This window comes from Macaca nemestrina, chromosome 7 (genome assembly GCF_043159975.1).
Source record: "Macaca nemestrina isolate mMacNem1 chromosome 7, mMacNem.hap1, whole genome shotgun sequence".
Taxonomy (NCBI): domain Eukaryota; kingdom Metazoa; phylum Chordata; class Mammalia; order Primates; family Cercopithecidae; genus Macaca; species Macaca nemestrina.
The window spans coordinates 69,079,456-69,104,555 of record NC_092131.1 but is presented as its reverse complement, the minus strand read 5'-3'; the positions used below and the strand labels follow the sequence as shown (position 1 = coordinate 69,104,555).

The 25,100-nt window shown below is 37.7% G+C and overlaps 1 protein-coding gene across 2 annotated transcripts in view; it reads right to left on the bottom strand.

Annotated features, from left to right (window-relative positions):
• Nucleotides 1–25,100, bottom strand: part of LOC105478016 (SEC23 homolog A, COPII coat complex component) — a 72,467-nt gene that overhangs the window by 19,989 nt on the left and 27,378 nt on the right. For both annotated transcript variants that reach the window (XM_011734984.3, XM_071100273.1), the window contains exons 8-14: nt 23,927–24,085; nt 22,375–22,490; nt 14,893–15,016; nt 12,684–12,764; nt 11,118–11,207; nt 9,556–9,662; nt 3,407–3,560 (exon numbers count right to left, since the gene is read on the bottom strand). In XM_011734984.3, coding sequence (XP_011733286.1) covers nt 3,407–3,560; nt 9,556–9,662; nt 11,118–11,207; nt 12,684–12,764; nt 14,893–15,016; nt 22,375–22,490; nt 23,927–24,085 — 831 coding nt within the window. The remainder of the gene's footprint in view (nt 1–3,406; nt 3,561–9,555; nt 9,663–11,117; nt 11,208–12,683; nt 12,765–14,892; nt 15,017–22,374; nt 22,491–23,926; nt 24,086–25,100) is intronic.

Below are 25,100 nucleotides of genomic sequence, written 5' to 3'. Positions count from 1 at the left end.
CCAAGACAGGCAGCTCACTCAAGGCCAGGAGTTCAAGACCAGCCTGGCCAACATGGTGAAACCCTGTCTCTACTAAAAATACAAAAAAAACCACCTGGGTGTGGTGGCGCACACCTGTTATCCCAGCTACTTGGGAAGCTGAGGCAGGAGGATTGCTTGAACCTGGAGGAGGAGGTTGCAGTGAGCCGAGATCGTCCCACTGCACTCCAACCTGGGTGACAGGGCAAGACTACGTCTCAAAAAAAAAAAAAAAATGGAACCAGATCATGTCCTTTGCAGGGACACAGATGTTGGAAGCCATTATCCTCAGCAAACTAACACAGGAATAGAAAAGCAAACACCACATGCTCTCACTTACAAGTGGGAGCTGACTGATGAGAACACATGGACACATGAGGGGCAACAACACACACTGGGCACCTGTGGGGAGTGACGGGAGGGAGAGCATTGGGAAGAATAGCTAATAGATGCTGGCCTATAATACCTGGGTGATGGGATATCTATGCAGTAAACCACCATGGCACACGTTTACCTATATAAAAAACCTGCACATCCTGCACATGTATGCCTGAACTTAAAAGTTGGAAAAAAAAAAAAAAAATCTTGAAGTTGAGGTGTGAGATAAAAGATATAAAAGAAAATAATTCTAGACATAAATCTCCAGAGAATCCTGATAATTCTGAAGAGTTACAATCATCTGAGTCATTTCAGTGTACTCATGCAACAAGGGAAACACACAAAAAATCCACCTTTACAAGAAAATCAGTGGGTTTTACAGGGGACAGTAATCCAAGTTGTACTATTCAATTTTGTGTCATATGTGACAACCTACAAATTCAGCAATGCCTCTGGCAAAATGGAAAAAGCCCTTTACTACAAATCACAGCCATTTGACAAGCAAAAGGTGATGACTACACCAAGCAGCTTTTAGAATCTCTAAACAATAAAGCATTTGTTGAGACAAAGTCACAATTAGTGAAAAAAACTAAGGAAGCAAGCTATTTCAGAGCACAACTTATTATCTAGAAAAGGAAAAGTCACACAGTTGTTGAGAAAAGAATATTGCCAATATGTAAAATCATAGTAAGTGAAAATGCTAGGACAAGATGCTGTCTGAGGCCAGATGCAGTGGCTCATGGCTGTAATCCCAGCACTTTGGGAGGCCGAGGCAGGTGGACCACCTGAGGTCAGGAGTTCAAGACCAGCCTAGCCAACATGGTGAAACCCATCTCTACTAAAAATACAAAAAATTAGCCAGTATGGTGGTGTGCACCTGTAATCCCAGCAGCTCCAGAGGCTGAGGCAGGAGAATTGCACGAACCTGGGAGGCAGAGGTGGCAGTGAGCCAAGGTTGCACCATTGCACTCCAGCCTAGACAACAACAGCCAAACTCCGTCTCAAAAAAAAAAGATGTAGTCTGAGAAATTGAAAAGGTCCCATTTAAACAAGTACAATAAGTCAAAGCACTGATGACATGTCACATGATGCTGGAGACATCTGTGTATAATAAGCTGAAAAAAACAGATTCTCTACAGATTGACAAGTTAACAGGTTTCACTGATGTCATGTCAGATTTCTAAATAACAGTGTAATTCAAGGAAAATTTCTGCTACAAAGCGAAACTTTTCTGCTGTCCTAAATAAGCAAGGGTCAAAATATATTTAGTGTTATATCTATCTGGAAACAAAAGATTCACCTTGAAGGAACTGTGTTGGCATTTGTGCTAATAGTGTCCCATCAATAGTGGACCCTGTGAGAGATTTAATCTCTCTTGTTTTTAAGGTAATATTGTCATAAAGCTGCTTTTTTCAAAGAGGTACTAGTATAAAAAAACTCTTGGAGGTAAAATGAAAAAAGTTATGAATGATGCTACAAAAACAGCTAGCTTTTTAAAACAAGTCTAGTTCACTCAAGAATTTTTAAAATTACATGAAAACCTACACCAACAACACAAAAAACACCAGACACAGAAATTCGATAGCTTAGCAAATAGAGTTCTCAACAGGGTATTTAAGCTAAAGAGTGCATAAAGAAGTACCTTCAAACAATTAATAAGCCAGAGGTTGCTGACTAAAAATGGAGCATTAAGAACTGGGCTTAGCTGGGTGTGGTGGCTCATGCTCGTAAAATCCCAACACTCTGGGACACCAAGGTGGTAGGGGTGCTTGAGCATAGCAGTTTGAGATTACCTTGAGCCAAACAGTGAGACCCAGTCTCTACAAAATTTTTTTTTAATTAGCCAGGTATGGTGATGGTGGCTCACACCTGTAATCCCAACACTTTGGGAGAAAGAGATGGGAGAGTCACTTAAACCCAGGAGTTCGAGACCTCTCTTAGGCAACATAAGGAGACTCCATCTCTACAAAAAATTTCTAAATTTGCCAGGTGTGGTGGTGTGTGTCTGCAGTCCCAGCTACTCAGGAGGCTGAGGTGGGAGGACCACTTGAGCGGGAGAGGTCAACGCTATGGTGAGCCATGATCATCTCAATGAACTCCAGCCTGCGTGACAAAGTGAGACCCTGTCTCAGAAAAAAAAAAAAGAAAAAGAAACTAAGCTTAATAAAGTACTCTATGTCATAATGCAAGTACAGTAATGGTGTTCCGGCATGTTAAAAACCCAAGTCAATCAATGCTACTAATAACTTTATTAGCCTGCATGTTGGTAATCTAGAACCAGATAATACAGACTTGTCTATATTTTGCATGTTAATAAGTATAATTTTTCTACCCTGGTTCATTTCTTTTTTGACACAGGGTCTCACTCTGTTGCCCAGGCTGGAATGCAGCAGCACGATCACAGCTCACTGCAGCCTCAAACCTCCTGGGCTCAAGTGATCCTCCCACCTCAGTCTCTGGAGTAGGTGGGACTACAGGCACACAGCACCACACCTAGCTGATTTTTTTGAATTTTTTGTAGAGACGGCGGTTTCGCCATGTTGCCCAGGCTGATCTCGAACTCCTGATCCAAAGTGCTGGGATTACTGCCATTAGCCACCATTCCTGACCTAATTTCTTTTAAAAGATGCATATATAACAGTTCCATTAAAATGAAAGTAAAAAACTAAAGCCACAGCAATGAAGAAATATGTTTAAAAGCAATAAAAATTGTTACAATAATACAGAATTAAATTTGGAACTAACTTCATTCCAGCCAATAAGAATAGAAAAATAATAGGTTACTAAATTGTCACTCTTAATTTTTAAGGAAAAAAGGTAATCTAGTTTACTGGAAGAGATTACTGAATTCTACTATTCATTACTGTGCTACTGTCTCAGTAATTTGAATAGGAGTTTCTCATACAGTATTTCAGATACACTGTTAAGTACTTTGAAAGAGATTATGCAACAAACATTTACTATAAATGAAAGCATACAAATTTAGAAAAGTACAGTGTTTACTTCTTACCAGTCGAATGAGCTGTCTGTCCAGCCACCTAAGCACATCTGGACCTTCTTCTGTTTCTGCTCTATATATTGCTAGTCGGGCCATAAGAATGGCAGCTGCCTCCTGGTCAAAAGATGCAGCAATGTTTTGGATTTGAGTTTGAGCATCTGCCCAGCTAAAGACAATAAGAAAGCATAGAAATCCTGCTGAATTATTATATCCCACAATGTCATAGTTGGCTACCATACAAATTTAAATTTAAAAGATAAAAGATACAGAAACTACTTCAATATTTCTTTTTTTTTTTTTTTTTTTTTTTTTTTTTTTGAGACAGAATCTCGCTCTGTCACCCAGGCTGTAGTGCAATGGTGCGATCTTGGCTCACTGCAACATCGCCTATTGGGGTCAAGCAATTCTCCTCCTTCAACTTCCCAAGTAGCTTGGATTACAGCACCTGCCACCAATTCCAGTTAATTCTTTGTATTTTTAGTGAGGCAGGAAATTAAACAAATAAAGAAAAATAAAATTAAAAAGAGAAGGAAACAAGCTTTAGGTGTTAGGCTAACTCATCCCAAAGGCAGTAACGGGCAAAGCCCAGACCCAGGCAAAGTATCGACAACATTATCCAAGAAGCCAGGGCTCAAAGGAATGTGCTCTGGAGACTCTCCCAGCACTCCCTCAAATACAGGGAGAAGAGAAACAAATTTTCCTCTCTCTTATGATGTGAGTAAACCTATGAGTTTACAGATTCCTGTTTTCTATAACTAGCAACTTCAAGTAGTCTGTTTTATCTGAGCAACACAGCAAAGGTCACGAGACATGCCTGAGTGGGCCTGGATTGCAACCATCTAGGCGCCATAGCAAAGGATATGAGATAAGCCCGTGCAAGGATCTCGAGCAAAGCTAGATAACAGCCATCCAGGCTACATAGCAAGAGTCACTCATAAGCCTGCATTATGAACCCGTCACAGTTTAATTAACTGCCTTTGTTCTGCCTCTGTACATGAGCTTTCACGCCACTACGCTTCACGCCACTATAAGCTTGTTTCAAACTAGTCAACCCCGTTTCAAAAGTGTGTATATAAGCCAAGCCCTGCCTTTGCTTGGGGCCCAGTCTTCGGATGTTAATCCACTGGGTCTAAGTGCACTCAATAAAATCCTCCTGTTCCACCTACTGGTCTCTCCAGTCTCCTGATTCCCACGATATTAGTAGAGAGGGGGTTTCGCCATGTTCATCAGTTTAGTCTTGAGCTCCGGACCTCAAGTGATCCGCCTACCTAGGCCTCCCAAAGTGCTGGAATAACAGGCGTGAGCCACCACGCCCAGCCTACTTTGATATTTCAAAATTCCAGTATTACTTAAACAAATTAGCTTTTTTTTTTTGGAGACAGAGTCTTGCTCTGTCACCCAGGCTAGAGTGCAGTGGAGGGATCTCAGCTCACTGCAACCTCTGCCTCCTGGGTTCAAGCAATTCTCATGCCTCAGCCTACAGAGTAGCGACTACACACTCTGGCTAACTTTTTTGTATTTAGTAGAGACAGGGTGTCACCATGTTGCCCAGGCTGGTCTTGCACTCCTGAGCTCAGGCAATCTACCCACCTGAACCTCCCAAAGTGCTGGGATTACAGGTGTGAGCCACTGCATCAGGCTCAAACTAGCATTTTTTAAAATCACTAATAGCAGGTTTAGTATAGCATTTATTGTTTTTCAGAAAAATATAACCAAACCTAAAGAAATCTTCCAAAGTAAGTGTAAAGGCAGCTCTCCAACCACATTCCTTAAAACATTAAGATTTTTTACTACTCCAGTCGGCATGGTGGCACATATCTATAGTCCCAGTTATTCAGGAAGCTAAGGTGGGAGAATCACTTAAGCCCAGAAGTTTGAGTTCAGCCTGAGAAACAGCAAGACCCTATCTCTAGGCTGGCTGCAGTGGTTCACGCCTGTAATCGCAATACTTTGGGAGGCTGAGGCAGGCAGATTGCTTGAGCTCAGGAGTTCAACATCAGCCTCGGCAACATGGTGAAACTCTGTCTCTACTAAAAATACAAAAATTAGCCAGGCATGGTGGCACATGCCTGTAATCCCAGCTACTCTGAAGACGAGAATTGCCTTACCCTGGGAAGCAGAGGCTGCAGCAAGCCGAGATGGCACCACTGCACTCCAGCTTGGGTGACAGTGCAAAACTGTCTCAAAAAAAAAAAAAAACTTTAAAGACATAAAATAAGGAAGTTTAAAAAAAAAAAAAGAGATTTTTTTAAGAGACAAGGTCTCACTCTATCACCCAAGCTGGAATGCAGTAGCATGATCATGGTTCCAGTGGCACAATCATGATTCACCTCAAACTACTGGGCTCCAGCAATCCTCGCACCTCCGCCTTCTGAGTAGCAGGACTACAGGCACAGACCACCATACCCAGCTAATTTAAAACCATTTTTTTAGAGATGAAGGTCTCATTATGTTGCCCATGGTAGTCTCCAACTCCTGGACTCAAGTGATCTTCCTGCCTCAGCCGTCCCAAAGCACTGAGATTATAGGCATGAGTCACCACACTTGGCCAATAAAAGATTTTTACGAGTAAAAATAATTGCATATATGTGTGTCCCCACACATAGATATGTAAGTCCCTATATCCAACTTTAAAATTTCATTTAATTTTTTAAATGAAATTTTAAAAAATAATTTTGTATTTAAATATAGAAATACAAACTATACAAAAATAAAGGTTTTCTCTCAACCTAAGTAATTCTTGTTTATTCCACTGGAAAATAAATTAAGTGTCAGAAGTTTCTCATTGGCCTTTCAATCATTAGTTATAAAAATCAAGTAATTAAAACTACTTTGTATTCTTTTATTTCCATGTTAATACACTGCCTAAAACCAATGAAAAGTTAACAAGTAAAAATTTCAGTCTAAGGGAATAATTTGATATTACACATAAAATAGCAGCAATTTATTAAATCCAAATGCTGTACAAATCCAATCTAGTCAAACTGATCCTGGGAAGACTCAGCAATACATTTTATGTTTGTTTGTTTAATATTTCAGATATAGTGACTGGCCAGACATACTTACAGACTTCTTGAAAATAAATGCTGAACCACTTTTACATGTAAGAGTGATCCTAAGGGAATTCAGGCAGTAGCATGTTTAAAATTCTTCTCCCTTCTTTCTGTATTTTTAATTTTCTTTCAATAAGCAAATAATTATTAAATGTTTCCCATGGTTGAAACGTGTGAATTATCTCAGTGTAGTAAACAGTAAGAAGCAAAAAAGAATGAGAATGTGTGAAAGAAGACATTGGTAATTTTGAAAGTTATGTTTTAATGCAATTTAAAGACTTCATGATTATACTAATAGTTTGGTTTAGTGTTTTATTAATTATTTTAATTTTAATTTTAAAAATCAAAGAATGAAAAACAACACTGTTTGAATCAGTACTTTCCAAACTTGAATGACCATATTTATTTGCTTTGAACTATGAAGGTGATTTTTTTTATTCTGAAAATATAATGGTGCAATAGAGGAAATACATTCCAAGTGAACACATGGAAATTTACTATTTATTATTTGTTTAGACATAAATTAAAAGGTATGTTCTTAAAGTCAAGTTTAAAGGGCTTCTTGACATTATAAAAATCGGTATTCTACATTTCCCATACCCCTTCATTGTGATTCTTACAACTAGTTTAAACCAAAATTCCTAGATCAAAGTTATTTTCTATATGAAAAATAGAGTAACTTTGTCTTCTCAGGAGCCTTTATTTTCATATGGCTTATTCACTTAACCAAAACACTTGTCTAGGCCCCGATAGTCATAATCCTAGTTTAAAAAAAAAAAAAAACACACAACTATAACAAAAAAAAACAAGATGCTCTGATCATTGGAAATGGTTGGGATAAGTTAACTTGAAAAGATGGATGCTTTTGGTAAGACAATGCTATAAATGGCACCATAACACACATATCTCTCTACAAATAGCCTCATAAATTCTGTGCAAACTGAAAATATATAAGCCCATGATATTTCTCACAGACAGCACCCTGTCTCTTGAAAGAGTAATCTAACCTTTTAAAACTTTTCATTTTAAAAATATTTCAAACATAAAGACAGTAAGAAGAGTGGAATAAACTGCTATATATCCATCACCTAGATTGATCAATTGTTAGCATTTTAACACATCTGCATTATCATTCTCTCTCTCCATTTATATATACATTTTTTGCTGAACTCTTCTAGATTAAGTTGGAGACATTATGACCTTCTGCCCGAAATACTTTAGTGTCTATCTCCTAAGAACAAAAAATTATCTTATATAGCTCCAATTATTAAATTGGTGAAATCTAACACTGATATATTGTTATTATCATATAGAAAGAGACCATATTCATATTTCCGCAATTGTCTAATAATAGCTTCTAAAGCAAAATTTTTCCCTGACATCGCATTTTGTCCAGGATCACACATTGGCATTAGTGGTAATGTTTCTTTGGTATCCTTTAATCTGGATCAGTTGCTCAGACTTTGTCTTCTAAGACATTTTTGAGTAGTATAAACCAGTGACTTTGTAAAATGTAAAAACTCCCTCATTTGGTATATCGTTGTTTCTTTAAGCAAATGTTCTGAATGTCAAATTTAATGTGTGCGCACACGTGTGTGTGTGCACGCGCACACATGTTGAGAGGCATAAAAAAACTGAGAAGTTTGCCAGGAATCAGTACTTCCGAGTTCCTTATCTGAAATCTGAACAAATCTTAGGGAAGGTTCAGTTGACATTTTTTCTTCAAATGAATAATGTATCCCCGTGACATTGTTCCAGGACGTGAAGTCAAAGCAAGGTAACAGAACAGGACAGTCAATCTATGTACAACCCTGTGCTATGTAATAGATCATCCAATACAACTAATATTCAGTTCAAATGTTGTGTTCATGTCCATCACTCATCAAAAGTCTTAAGATTTTCAAGAATGAAGCTAGAGTTTAAGTACAGTTAATGAAAATGAGAGCTACAAATGCCTTCCTTGTCCATTGTCTAGACCATGACTAAACTGGGTAAGTTTACTGATCAACACTTTCCCTATCCAGACAACCAAGTTCAAGACAAATAGAAATAAAGACCAAAGCCTGTTCATTTCTAGATTCACCTCATCTAAAAATCTCTTCCTAACTAAACTCATTCCACAATTATTTTCCTTTTGTTTTATACTTCACAAATATATAGAGATACCAAAGTAGCAGCGAAATAATTTATTTCTAATTCTTAATAAAAAGAAGCGTACTAAATTCAATTAAATTTGTTGTCTCTGCAAATCCTGGGCAAAGATGTTACACAAAATACTACCCTATAATTGAATCTGTTAGATACAGACTTTACCTTTTGTGGTCTCAACAAGTGCTAGTCAAAGTGTGGTATGTGAACCAGTGCCATGAAGTCAATAGAGGAACTAACAATAAATATTTAGAAACTGAGCAACTTCACAAAATAATCTTGTATCTTATTAATCTAATAACATAAAACAGGGAGTTTGTTTTAAATCACTTTTTAAAATTTCATTTTTCTAGTAATTCATTTTTATTGTATTTAATAAAAGCATCTGTACCCGAAGGATTAGGGAAAAAACCACAACTGGCCCTTTACCACAGACAGTGTGAGGACTACTCTATACCACACCGTCATATAGCAGGAGACTAAGTATGTTCACGGCTTCTGCATTCATACTCTCCCACAACAGAACCTACTCCACAAAGCAGAAGCTGAGTAATGGCTTAACAGATGAATTAAATGACTAATAAAACTTGAAAAAAATAGCTAAGAATTTTTATCACTAGTTGAAAAGTAATGTGATTAATTAATGTGCTGTCATATATATAATGGATTATATATATTGACTATTATAGGTAAATGTTTGATTCTTCTCCTCTCACAGGAATGAGGTAAATAATATTTTGAAGGGTGTGTCTTAGAAGTACTTTTTAAAATTGCTCTTACAGTTCTTAGTAATGAATATTGTAGCAAATAAGCTGGGTTAAAAAGAAATAAATAAAATACTATTAGTCACAAATATTCACTTGCTAGTCATGGATGTCACCCAAAATAGGAATCCACTTTGGAAACACAACCCAGATAGTTGTGATATGAAAATCAAATCTCTTAACAAATACAACTTACTTCCTAGCAATGGTGGTCACTCGGATGCGTCTCTGCCCACTTGAATGCTGATACTGAGTCACAAACTGGATTGCACCACGCCCTCCTTGAGGAATTGGAGCATTATGCTGTATAAATATAATGGAGTAAAACCTAAGCAAATTTTACTATGTTGTTGTCATATAATCACACGCTGCATGTCCTAGCACTAAAAATAATTCATTCTAAAATTGATTAGAAGGATACTTATTTCCAATGCATTCAAAACAATTATAATTTGTCACACAGAAGGGAGAAATTAATTTGGGAGAGGAGGAAAATACTCAAGAATGAGAGAAGTCAGTCCTGCTAGGAAATCAATTTTCAAGTAATATATAAGCAAGAGGGACATGAAAGAACAAAGAAAAGGGAGAGCACAAAGAAATTAAAAGACAAGACCTAAGTGAGGTCATTTAAGCCAAACTGCACAGTTTGGATATCCCTTATCCAAAATGCTTGGGTCCTGAAATGTTTTGGATTTTATATTTTTTCAAACTTGGGAATATTTGCCTTATACCAACTGAACATCCCCAAATCCAAAAATCCAAAATCCAAAATGCTCTCCAATGAGCATTTTCTTTGAGTGTCATGTCAGCATTCATAAAGTTCCAGATTTTGAAACATTACAGATTTCAGATTTGAGATGTCCAACTTGTAACTGGATAAAGAGAAATTGAGCTAAGTCCTCGTCCCCTAGGTATAGAAGATGAAAGCAGAACTTTTAGGAACATAATCATATGATGAACAACCAACCAATGAAAGATTAATAATGAGAAGAAACTAATAGCAATATATAATAATTATCATCAGAAAGAAATACAAGTAGTCAATAGGAAAATTTTATTCATGCCTTCTGACAAGACATTCTTGCTTTGTTTTTGTGTGTCATTTTGTTTTGCTTTTGTCAATAAGAGTCAATATATTTCTTATAAATTTTAATATTAAAAAAAACTATTGCACCTGCCTTAGGAAAGCTGATTGTTAATATTTTATGGTTCATTTTATGCCTAAAAACTATTAATAAGTAAGTCAGTAATTTATATTCTTCAATGTGACTAACTACCTCCTGTGGCAGAAAAAAAAAATCTTCCCAAATATGATTACTTTCCAAACTTTTTCTATGGATTTTCACATATGAGACCTTCTTGTAGGAAGACTCATATATCATATACACTTTGTGACAACTAGAAAAAGCTAGACATCTAATTGCAAAAATGCATAAGTAGAAGGGAATTTTAAGTAACTGCATTTATCCTTCAAGTTTATATTCAAAAAGAAAGAAAGAAAGAAAACAGACTAAAAGTTGGGCTATCCAAGGTTTGGCGTTCGTAGGTTTCCCTGCATTTCTATTACAATATGTCCTCTCACCAAGGAGTTTAGCCTTGAAAAATAAAAATAAAAATAAGAAACAAATATAAATTCCAATACAGAAAATAAATTTTGCGTTATATCTACTATAGGAAAAAAATATATGAACTATTCATGGTCTAAAGTAAGTACTTATTCAAATGTACGTTTTGATATTCAGATGTAGAAAGTCATACCTGATTGACAACCTCAAAATATATGGCTAAGGTTGTAGTGGGACTAAGTCCACATATCTTCCACTGACATGTGCCACCTGTTCCTATCTCCTGTAAAATAAAATAAAGCATGTTTGAAAGTTAGAGACACAATTTATTAATTTTATATTAAGGTGAAAAAGGAAAAAGACCATAGGGGAAAAAAAGTCATGTTTCAAACTAATTCAATGATGTTAAGAGCTTAAAATATGTTAAGACTATATTATAAAATAAAGCATTTTTTACATAATAAAAACAAAATAATTTTTACATAATAAAAGTAAAATTCAAATTCTTGCTAAGTAAATTACAAAAGTATTAATATAAGTTCTTCATACTGTTGTTGTTAAAAACATATGCTATTTGGCCAGGCGCAGTGGCTCACACCTGTAATCTCAGCACTTTGGGAGGCTGAGGCAGGCAGATCACAAGGTCAGGAGATGGGGACCATCCTGGCTAACATTGTGAAACCCCATCTCTACCAAAAACACAAAAAATTAGCTGGGCATGGTGGCAGACACCTGTAGTCCCAGCTACTTATAAAGCCAAGGCAGGAGAATGGCATGAACCCAGGAGGCGGAGCCTGCAAGTGAGCCAAGATGGCACCACTGCACTCCAGCCTGGGCAACACAGCGAGACTCCGTCTCAAAAAATAAATAAATAAAAAATAAAAGCATATGCTATTTAATGAAGTAATTGCAACTAACGTTATCCTTCTATCCAACTACTGGATCTGTATAAAGAGGAACTGATTTAATATATAATATATGCATTTACGAACACATGTTCTCTGGATGAGAATTGTTAAGCACTCTGATTCCCAAGAAAATGTCATAGATATAGATAGGCCTTTACCATGCAAACTGCTTATATATATTAATTTTTTAGCTTTGCCATTTTTAAAGTTGATTACCCACTTTGTATTATTTGTCCCATCATCCTCTCTACAGCTACATTTTACAGTGCATTATACTTCCATTAAATTGGATAAAAAGAACATAAAGAACTGAAATTCCAAATCTGGCTAATTTGGTTACTTTTTTGAAAATTCTGGTAACAAAAATCAATTTAGAGCTAATTTTGACTTTCAGAAGTCTCCAAATTTCCAAATCATTAGTTGTTTTTTTTTTTAGGTACACTGGGGCAAGATATAATTTAGGCATAAAAAATAGAAGACTGGTGACAGTACAAAAATTTTAATTAGGGGTAGATGGGAAAAGGGTATGCAGAAAGAGCAACCACGAATGGATGTATACCAATGGAAGCTGAACTACATAAAACAACCAATATAAGAATTCTGAAAGGAATGCTATAGGCTGCCACCCCAAGTTTTTGTTGGTGCTATCCTGTGCATTCACTGTATCTTCTTTTTTTCTTTTTTGGCGGGGATAATGGGTGGGGAACAGGGTCTCTCTATGTTGCCTGGGTTGGTCTCTAACTCCTGGGCTTAAGCAATCCTCCTGCCTCAGCCTCTCAAGTAGCTGGGATTACAGGTGCAAGCCACAGTTCCTGGCCCTATACTTTCTTTTTAGAATAAACACAACTTACATTTTCAGACACACAGGGTCCTTTAGAATTGAGCGACACACAGGGTCCAATAGCTCCTGAAATCTTTATTTCCCTTGAGGTCTGCAAAATAAGAATATAGCATATTCAGTTTCCTCAAAAGTAAGTTCAAATGTTCAACTACAGGTATATAAGAATATAAGATATTCATCTATATTTAACACTCAAAGCCAATGAAAATATACTAACATGAAAAATAATCAATGAGCACTTCTATGCTCACTGCCAAATTAAAAATCTGGCACCGACCTAATTTTAATCTTCTATTTCCATTAGCACATAGGAGGTCTCCATTTGGGAACATCATCCTGACTTCACACTCCTACCTACCCACCCAAAATTCACATATCCTAATCCAAAACCTTAGACACCCTATTCTATTTTTCCTCCCAGAGAAAATCTGTCACCAAGATTGGTCTCTACCCAGTCTCTCCTGCCACCAAAGTTAAGCTATCACAATACCTTCTAACTAAAAAAAAAAATTAGAAAGCCTGCTTTTCTTACTTGAGATTCTTTTACCTGACATGCGCAGAATAGCACTGTCAGATGAATCTTACGCAAAATACCTAATATGACACATATGTCTGCACACTACAACCAGCTCCCACAAATTTAAGCTATTTCCCCTCATTCCAATACAAAGCATCTACGCTCTCTGGGCAGTTTTCTCAAACATACAATGCTGATTCTCACCTCTATGCCTCTCCTCACACCAGGTTCCTGAATAAAATGCATTATCCTCTAACATCTTTTAAAAAAAAAAACAAAACTGTGGCCAGGCACGATAGCTCATGCCTGTAATCCCAACACTTTGAGAGGCTGAGGCGGGTGGATCACCTGAGGTTGGGAGTTCAAGACCAGCCTGACCAACATGGAGAAACCCCGTCTCTACTAAAAATACAAAATTAGCTGGGCATGGTGACACATGCCTGTAAATCCAGCTACTCAGGAGGCTAAGGAGAATCGCTTGAACCCAGGAGGCAGAGGTTGTGGTGAGCCGGAATCACAACACTGCACTCCAGCCGGGCAACAAGAGCGAAACTCTGTCTCAAAAAAAAAAAAAAAAAAAAAAAAAAAAACTATAAGTCACACTCCTCTAGAATAAATTGTGTCCTATATATGTTCATTTTTCTTCTCTAAACCTTTATAGCATTTTTATAATTATTACGTCATTCTATCACATGCACTGTTTTCTTTTCCTGCCTCTCTATCAAGAGAATGCTAAGTGTCTCTACAGCAAGACGTGTACCTTAGATATCCCTAGACATCTCTGTAATTTCCCACACAATGTTGGGCATATAGCAAGCATTCAATAAAACAAGTTTAATAAATATTTAATGAAAATTCAAAATTAATGTGCTTAGAATTAATTTTAAAATAATCAATTAGGATTAGAAGCACTTAGCCTTTGGGTATTTTAAATCCAAATTTGAAATAAATGATAGAATTATGTAATAACAACTAATCATAAAACAATTACTGATTATCCAAAGGTAAAAAACAGTATCCTCTTAAGTTAGATAACAATTCCCATCATTAACCTGGCACTAACATAAATAGATTTGGCTCTACAAAAGATAAAACAGGCCGGACATGGTGGCTTACGCCTGTAATCTCAGCACTTTGGGAGGCTAAGACAGGCAGATCACCTGAGGTCAGGAGTTTGAACCAGCCTGGCCAACATGATGACACCACGTCTCTACTAAAAATACAAAAATTAGCCAGACACGGTGGCACACACCTGTAGTCCCAGCTACTCAGGAGGCTGAGGCTGGAGAATCACTTGAACCCAGGAGGCGGAGGCTGCAGTGAGACAAGATCATGCCACTGCACTCTAGCCTGGGCGACAGAGGAAGACTCTGTCTCAAGAAATAAAAAAAATTAAAAAAAAAAAAAAAGATAAAACATACTTTAAAGAGTTAAGCCCTATATAAAGAAAAAAATAAAAGTTAAAGAATTATTTTACCAATATTGTTCTACTTTTCTAACAATTGTTCAGAAATGCTCAAGTAAAGTCTCATACATTGAATGATGACACTCTTCTGGTGAAGAAAATCTCTAACTCAGGTTTAAATAAAAAATAACCACAATTTTGAAAGCAAATACTAAATTTGATTAATGACACTTTAGAATTATACTCTGTAAGTTGTCTCTTGATAGCATATCACACATGCCAAGTTTTCGGTCTTACCTTTATTTCTAGTGTACCACCAAAGCCCATTTTAAACTGTCCATGCATGTCTTTGGTAAAGACTCTTTGAAAAGTTTGTTTGAATAAGGAAGTATTGAAAGAATCACCCATTACCATGTATCCTCTGCATGGAAAGAATAAAAAAAAACACTTGACACAGTTACTGAGTCCGTGTGTTAAAATCGTAGAAGAAAATTACCTCTCAAGACTACCAATAAATTTTAAAGACATTTCCCAAAATGTGCTGTATTACTCATTTTTAATATTCAAATATATATGAGAATATCCTCACCCCACAAATAATCTCAATTCCAAGGATAACAGAGTGCCCTTAACAGTTGCATTTGTCCTTGGCAATTTTAAAAAAATTATTCTTTAAATAGGCAATATATCCATTATATTACAAAATTCAAAAGGTACAGAAGAGTATACAGTAACAAATGTTCTCCATATTGGTAAAGGTACCTGACAGTTTCCAGCATGCATTCTCTCTTTTTTTTTTTCAGACAGGGTCTCACTCTGTCGCCCAGGCTGGAGTGCAGTGGCACAATCACGGCTCACTGCAGCCACAACCTCCTGGGCTCAAGCCATCCTCCTACCTCAGCCTCCCAAGTAGCTGGACTACAAGTTGCACCAACACGCCCAGCTAATTTTTTTGTTTTTTTGTAGAGATAGGGTTTTGCCATGTTGCCCAGGTTGGTCTTGAACTTCTAGGCTCAAACAATATGCTCACCTCGGGTTGCCAAGGTGCTGGGATTACAGGCATGAGCCACCCATCCGGCTCATTCTCACTCTTAAAAACGAGTATGTGTGTGTATGTATATGCATGTATTGCCTGTGTCACATGAAATATACATGTTATACCGAGCAAATGAGAATGGAAGAAAATTAAGAGAGTATTTTCACTTTATACACTTACTTTAAATTTTTTTCAATAAGCATATACCTACTTTTTTAATTTAAAAAAATGTTTAATATTAACTTGAAAGTTAAAAACTATTTTGATACCATTCCTTCTCTAATAGATTGGCAAAAATCAGTTTGACGGCAACATATTATGTTGGTGAAGCTATGGAAAAACGGGCACTCTCATACACTTCTGCTGGGACTGCAAAATGGTACAACCCCAGTACAGAGCAACTTGATAATATCTAACAAAATTATATATGGATTTCCTCCTTAATCCAGCCACCCCACTAACAGTAATCTATTCCAAAGATATTGTAACAAAACAAAAACAGAGAAACAAAATACATTCACAAGGTTATTCATTGAAGCACTATTTGTAACAACAAATGTTTTTTGTTTCCTTTTTTCCTTGTGTTTGAAATATCGTATTTCAAACACAAACTCAGAATAACACAAAACTGAAAACAATCCAAATAATCATGTAATTAGAGACTAGCTGAAAAAATATTACATCCACACAATGGAGTAATACACTGCTACAGACTGATTTCTAGGATATAAGTGAAAAACACAAAGAGGGGAAAGATGTGTAAAATATTCTGTTTATATAAAAGGGGGGTACACATATGCATACAAATATTTAGACACACTTGTTCACATTTTTTAAATACTTTATTACTTAAACATCAATAAAAGATACAATCAAAAATTGAAATAGGCAAAAGAATAAAACTGATGTGTTGTAACTAATTGACCATAATTTTATTTTTGATATCATTAAAAGTTTTTATGTTATCTCTGATGCTTATTAGAAATTGCATCCTTTTACGTTTTTTAATGTTACTGGTACCTACATTTATAATTAAACTTTGTACACTGACCTTGATCCAGAAGTCTTGCCAACTTCACATATTAATATCAATAGTTTATAGATTCTTTCAGATTTTCTACAAACATGTTATCTATGATGATCTAACTCATCATTATACCTGATAATACATCCCATTTCTCTGCTCCCTTTTACAGTAAACTTATATAAAGGAACTGTCCACACCCTTACATCTATCTTCCAAATAAATCCAAAATCCAACTACTTCCCACCATCTGTACTACCATCACTTGGTATTCTTACATCCCTATACTCTACTAAAGACAAATGAAGTCAGCGATCTTTTTAAACCATTAAGTCAGATCATCAAACTCCTCTGATGAAAACTCTCCAATGCCTTCCCATCTCACTCAAGGTAAAGTCCAAAGCCCTTTAAACAGGCCTTTGAAACCTACCCTCCTCACTCACTCCATTCCAGCTACTTTGTTCTCCCCTTGCTATTTCTCAACATCACAGGTACATTCTCTTTTTTATTATTATTTTTTGAACCCAGGTCTCACTCTGTCACCCAGGATGGAGTGCAGTGATGCAATCATGGCTCACCACAGCCTGGACTTCCCAAGCTCCAGCAATCCTCCCACCTCAGCCTCCCAAGTAGCTGGGACTACAGGCACACACCACCATGCCCAGCTAATTTTTGTATTTTTGGCAAAGACAGGGTTTCACCATGTTGCCCAGACTGGTCTCAAACTCCTGACTCAAGCAATCCACCCACCTCAGCCTCCCAAACTGCTAGGATTACACAGGTGTGAGTCACAGCGCCTGGCCCCAGGTACATTCTCAACTTTGCACTTGCTATTCCTCACTTGGAATACTCTTACTTCATATACGCACATGACTCACTCTCACTTCCTTACATCTTTGCTAAAATATCACCTTCAATAAGGCCCTGCCTATTCATCCTATTTAGAACTGCAAACCCCAATTCTTCTTTCCTGACCTTTTTTCCTTCCCAATGGTATCACCATCTGACATCCTATCTACCATACTTATCCCATCTCCTCTCATTAGAACTGTATGATCTAACATGTGGCTAGTTAAATTTAAATGTAAAGCAATTAAAATTAAACTTTTGGTTCCTCAGTCATACTTACCACATTTCAATGGGACAGCACAAAGAATATATACACTGGGAAATTATACGGAAGAGTCCTGCACTAGAAGATAAGCTCCATGAGGGCAAAGATTTTTATGTTTGGTTCACTGCTTTACTTGCAGTGCCTTGAGCAGTTTGCTACATAGCAGGTGCTCATTCATTTTGATTAGATGAATGAACTGAATAAATAAACCTGAGAAAGGGTGACATATCTAATCGATTTTTAAGCCTAATTATTTCAAAAATAATAACTGCTCATGGAAGAGGAAAGAATATCTCCCAAGTCATTCTATGAAGATAGTTATCCTGATGCCAACACCAAGCAAAAGAAAACTACAGGCCAGTATCTCCTATGAAGACAGATGCAAAAATCCTCAACAAAATGCTAGCAAATTGAATTTAGCAACAACAAAAAGGATTATACACCATGACCAAGTGAGATTCATCCCAGAAATGCAAGGTAGGTTTAAAATCCAAAAAGCAGTGCAATATACCATATTAATAAGGACAAAAGCCACATGATCATATCAATAGCTATAGAAACAGCATTTAACAAAATCCAAAAACACATTTTCATGAGTTTTTGGAAGGGAACTTACTTAATCTGATGAAATCCACAGCTAATATCTTCTAATGGTAGAAGACTAAACAGGGCTGGGCGCAGTAGCTCATGCCTGTAATCCCAGCACTTTGGGAGGCCGCGGCAGGTGGATCACCTGAGGTCAGGAGTTTGAGACCAGCCTGACCAACATGGTGAAACCCTGTCTCTACTAAAAATACAAAACTTAGCTGGGCATGGTGGTGCATGCCTGTAGTCCCAGCTATTCGGGAGGCTGAGGCAGCAGAATCGCTTGAACCCAGGAGGTGGAGGTTGCAGTGAGCAGAGATTGTGCCACTGCACTCCAGCTTGGGCAACAAGAGGGAAACTCCATCTCAAAAAAAGAAAAAAAAAGACTAAACAACTTCCCCCAAAGATCAAGAACAATACAAGAATATTCACTCTCACCATTTTTAATCATTTTTAATAGACATTCCAGCCAGGGCAGTTAGGCAAGGAAAAGAAAAAGCATGCAGATGGGAAGGAAGAAGTAAAACAATACCAATTTGCAGATGACATGATGTTATATAGAGAAAATCCTAAGAAGTCCACAGAAAAACTATTAAAACTAATAAACAAGTTCCACAAGTTTGCAGGGTATAAAATCAACATATAAAAATCAATTGTTGGCTGGGCACAGTGGCTCATGCCTGTAATTCCAGCTCTTTGGGAGACCAAGGCAGGCAGGTAACTTGAAATAAATATGAAAATTAGCCAGGCATGGTGGTACATGCCTGTAATCCAGATACTCGGGAGGCTGAGGCACAAGAATCGCCTGAACCTGGGAGGCAGAGGTTGCAGTGAGCTGAGATTGCACCACTGCACTCCAGCCTGGGTAACACAGCGAGACTCTGTCTCAAAATTTAAAAAATTTAAAATTTTAGGCCGGGCGCGGTGGCTCAAGCCTGTAATCCCAGCACTTTGGGAGGCCGAGACGGGCGGATCACGAGGTCAGGAGATCAAGACCATCCTGGCTAACACGGTGAAACCCCGTCTCTACTAAAAAATACAAAAAACTAGCCGGACGAGGTGGCAAGCGCCTGTAGTCCCAGCTACTCGGGAGGCTGAGGCAGGAGAATGGCGTAAACTTGGGCGGCGGAGCTTGCAGTGAGCTGAGATCCGGCCACTGCACTCCAGCTTGGGCGACAGAGCGAGACTCCGTCTCAAAAAAAAAAAAAAAAAAAAAAAAAAAATTTAAAATTTTAAAAACTCAAGGCACGGTGGCTCAGGTCTGTAATCCCAGCACTTTGGGAGACTGAGGCGGGCAGATCACAAGGACAGGAGTTCAAGACCAGCCTGGTCAACATGGTGAAACCCAGTATCTACTAAAAATACAAAAAAAAATTAGCCGGGTGTGGTGGCAGGCGCCTGTAGTCCCAGCTACTTGGGAGGCTGAGGCAGGAGAATCACTTGAACTCGGGAGGCGGGTCCAAGCCTGGTGACAGAGCCTGGGTGACAGCGAGACTCCGTCTCAAAAAAAAAAAAAAAAAGAAAAAGCATGAACTAGGTTTCATCAAAATTTAAAACTTTTGTGCTGCAAACAATACCATCAAGAAAGTGAGGGAGGCCGGGCGCAGTGGCTCACACCTGTATTCCCAGCACTTTAGGAGGCCGAGGTGGGTGGATCTCTTGAGGTCAGGAATTCAAGACCAGCCTGGCCAACATGGTGAAACCCTATCTTTACTAAAAATATAAAATAGCCAGGCATGGTGGTGCACACCTGTAATTCCAGCTACTGGGCAAGCTAAGATAGGGGAATCACTTGAACCCAGGAAGCAGAAGTTGCAGTGAGCCTAGACTGCACCACTGCACTCTAGCCTGGGCGACACAGTGAGACTCTGTCTCAAAAAGAAAGAAGTGAGGGAAAAAACCCGTAACAGAAAATATCTTTAAGTCATATATCTGATAAAGGAATTTATATCCACATAACAAACTATTTTAACAATAAAAAGAAAATCAATAGCCCAAATTAAAAATGTGTAAAGAATCTGAATAGACATTTCTCCAAAGATATACACATGGCCAGTAAGCACATAAAAAGATGCTCAACATCATTAGTCTTCAGGGAAATGCAAATCAAAACCACAAGGAGATATTACTTCACACCCACTTGGACAGATATCATCAAAAAGACAGACAATAGGCTGGGCACAGTGGCTCACACCTGTAATCCCAGCATTTTGAGAAGCAGAGGCAGGAGGATCGAGCCCAGAAGTTCAAGACCAGCCTGGGCAACAAAGTGAGACCTCGTCTCCGCAAAACAAAAGTATTAACAATTACTTAGGTGTGGTAGCATGTGCTTGTAGTCTCAGTTACTCAGGAGGCTGAGGTGCGAGGATTGCTTGAGCCCTGGAAATTGTGGCTGCAGTGAGTTATGATTGCACACTGCACTCCAGCCTGGGTAACAAAGACCCCATCTCAAAAAAATTAAAATACAGACAATAACAAGTGCTTACAAACATGTGGAGAAACTAGAATCCTCATACTTTGGTAATGGGAATTTAAATTGGTACAGTCACTTGGGTAAACTGTTTGACAGTTCCTCAAAATGTTAAGGACGGACTACTACATGACACAACAATTCTGCTCCTAGATATATACGTAAGAGAAATGAAGACACAATCTCCACACCAAAACTTGAACACAATGTTCAAAGGACCATTATTCACAGTAGCCAAAAAGTGGAAATGAAACGTTCATTAGCCGATGGATTCCTAAACAAAATGGGGTATATCCATCAAATGGAATACTATTAAATGCACTTTGACCCCTTGTTCCCTTTTTACTCAGCAATAAAAATAAAATAAAATATTAGTACATTCTATAATATGGATGAACCTTGAAAACATTATGCTGAGTAGAAGAAACCAATCACAAAAGACCATTTGATTCATTTCTTTTTGAAACAGTCTCACTCTGTGGCCCAGGCTGGAGTGCAGTGCCACAATCTTCTTGGCTCACTGAAACCTCCACCTCTAGGTTCAAGTGATCCTCCTGCCTCAGCCTTCTGAGTAGCTGGGATTACAGGCAAGTGCCACCACGCCCGGCTAATTTTTGTGTTTTTTAGTAGAGATGGGGTTTTGCCATGTTGGCCAGGCTGGTCTTGAATTCCTGACCTCAGATAATCCTCCCACCTCAGCTTCTTAAAGTGCTAGGATTACAGTTGGGAGCCATGGCGCCCGGCTCTGATTCCTTTTTTTGTTTGTTTTTTGAGACGGAGTCTCACTCTATCGCCCAGGCTGGAATACAGTGGCATGATCTCGGCTCACTGCAACCTCTGCCACCCGGGTTCAAGCAATTCTCCTGCCTCAGCCTCCTGAGTAGCTGGGATTACAGGCGCCTGCCACTACGCCTGGCTAATTTTTGTATTTTTAGTAGAGACAGGGTTTCACCATCTTGGCCAGGCTGGTGTTGAACTCCTGACCTCATGATCTACTCGCCTCAGCCTCCCAAAGTGCTGGGAATACAAGCGTGAGCCACAGCATCCAGCCTCTGATTCCATTTTATAAACTATCCAGAACAGGCAATTATCAGCTGTCTAAGGATGAGAGGGTGGTGAGAAGAGAAAGGAGGGAGTAATGGGAAGTAACTGCTAATGGGTACACAGTTTCTAGGGTAATGCAAATGTTCTAAACAAATTATGGTGATGGCTATGCATCCTGTAAATATACTAAAAGCATCAAATTGACATTTTAAATGGTAAGTTTATGTATGTGAATTTTATCTCAAAAAAGGTGTTAAAGTAATAAATCAAAATAATAACTTCAAAATATCAAAGTGAGCTTTAGAAACAGACCTTTATAACTCCATACTTTTTAAAAAATTTAAAAGTGTGCTTTACTGAAAGGAATATCAAAAACTACTAACAGATGTGTTGCCCTGAAGTACTGGGGAGATGCCATTTTTCCCTAAATGGTCATTATTGGTGTATATCAGTAAATGTCATCATTTGCTTATAATTACAAAAACTGTAAAAATTTAAATACATACCCAGTAAGGTTGGGACAGCATTTCATCTCCAGGAGACCTGTCTGATCTAATGCACATGCATAGATATCAATAACATGGCCAGTTGTAGCAGCTCGATTAGCCAATGCTTCAAAATGCTACAAAAGATTTTTTTAATTAAAATAATATACAAAATCGTCCTATACATCTTTTTTCAATTAACAAATCAAAATTACCTAAGAAGGACTAAAAGAATAACTCATCATAATTTAAATTATGGTTTGCTATTTAACTTTCTGTAATGTTAATAAAACTATGTAACAACTTCTGTGAGTCTGACATTTTCACATTTTTTTTCCTTAAAAGCCACTCTTTCTAGATAAACCCCTAGGTGAAGCCAAATTTAAAGAAAGGCATCTTGCATATTTTGTTCTTCACACACAAACATAGTAGAAAAACAACAGGCCGGGCGCGGTGGCTCACACCTGTAATCCCAGCACTTTGGGAAGCCGAGGAGGGCGGATCACGAGGTCAGGAGATCGAGACCATCCTGGCTAACACGGTGAAATCCCGTCTCTACTAAAAACACAAAAAATTACCCAGGCGTGGTGACAGGCACCTGTAGTCCCAGCTACTCGGGAGGCTGAGGCGGGAGAATGGCATGAACCCAGGAGACGGAGCTTGCAGTGAGCAAAGACTGCACCACTGCACTCCAGCCTGGGTGACAGAGCAAGACTCTGTCTCAAAAAAAAAAAAAAAAAAAAAAAAGAAAGAAAAACAATGGAGAACTCTTTTTCCTGGCTAAATCCATACCCAAGTAACAAAAACATCCAAAAATAGAGAAAATACAAAAAGCAGTAAGATAAATGAATCTAAAACCTTTTTTGAAAGGTTTAGAAGCTGTAACCAAGAAAAATTCCAAGCTCATAAAGGAAATTAGTTGGCAAGAAAAAAAAGCATCCACTAACAGTGGCAAAAATTATGTCATAAATTACTTTTAAAAATATAATACTGATGATATCAAAAAATACATGATACAGCACAAACTAAACTAAAACTGAACTCTAGAGAATTAAAAAATTAAGAGATATTAGCAAATAGAACCAATATAAGAGTGTCAAAAATCAACATTAGTGAAATGTACTTACACAAACCCAAAAAACAGGAAGTTAGATGAACATAAAACAACTTACAAGAAAATGATGGACTATTTAATCTATGAACAATATTCATATCTGAAGGAAAAATTAAGGATTGTCTCTTGGAAATGAAAAACTGAAAAATGTAAAAACAACTTTTCCTAAACAGAAAGACATTCTTTAACATGAATATTTAAAAAGGCATAGAATGTTTCTCTCAGTAATAATTTTTAAGGAGATACCTACTGACACCTACTATGAAGTGTTTAAATATTTCGAACCAGAAAAAGTATAACAAGTTATCAAGAAAAAATGAGTATTTCTCCAATTCTGAATACCAGTTGTAGTATCAAACTGTATAATATCAATTTCTATCAAAAACTATTTGTATTCTTCTGCCAGCAAATGAATATCTGTTTTCTAATAAGGCAAAAAGATTTAAAAGTCGAAATTACCTTAGTTCCCTTTTTAACATATTTGGCATTGTCTTTGTCAATGTCATGCCACGATCTTATAGGTGTCTTCAACTCATCTCCAACCACCATTCCAGGCCCCTGAGTAGCAGGACCGCCGATGAACATCATGATGCGAGCACCAGTGTTGGGAAAAGTACACTATTGAAAAAAAAAGTCCAGAGTTTAAAACAAAACATACGGATATACATTTCTGACAATTTTTTATATATTCCTTCTAAATAAGAAAAAAGCATATATTTTCTAAGAAATAAAATAATCAAATGTTTACAATGAAATTTAAAAACAAAGGTATCTGAACAACTTTCTTGTAAAATCCTATGGTAAATAGTAGTACATTCCTAATTCTAAACTAATCTATGAGCTTAATCCCTATAAACATGGATATTTCTCCTGCTTAACTCATCTTAGACTGGGAAGAGTAGAGAGAGAAGCGGAAGAGTGAACATATTTTGTTTTGTTTTGGGTTTTTAATTTTCTTTTTTTACTATTTTTTTTTTTTAGAGACGATCTCACTATGTTGCCAACACTGGACTTGAACTCCTGGGCTCAAGTGATCCTCCCACTTGAGCTGGAATGAGAAGTGCATGCCACTGCACCTGGCTCTTCTACTTTTTTGTTGGTGTTTTACTTTTGTTTTCGATGTTTAGAACATAAGTATAATCAAAAAAAAAAAAAAGGCTGGGCGTGGTGGCTCACACTTGTAATCCCAGGACTTTGAGAGTCCGAGGCGGGTGGGTCACCTGAGGTCAGGAATTCAAGAACAGCCTGGTCAACATGGTGAAATCCCATCTCTACTAAAAATACAAAAAATTAGCCGGGCATGGTGGCAGATGCCTGTAGTCCCACCTACTCGAGAGGCTGAGGCAGGAGAATCACTTGAACCCGGGTGGCGGAGGTCACAGTAAGCCAAGATCATGCCGCTGCACTCCAGCCTGGGAAACAAGGTGAGACTCCGTCTCAAAAAAGAAAAAAAGAGGCTGGACATAGTGGCTCACGCCTGTAACCCCAGCACTTTAGGACGCTGAGGCGGGTGGATCACCTGAGGCCAAGAGTTTGAAACCAGTCTGGTCAACATGGTGAAATCCTGTCTCTACTAAAAATACAAAAATTAGCCAGGTGTGGTGGCACATGTCTGTAGTCCCGGCTACTCAGG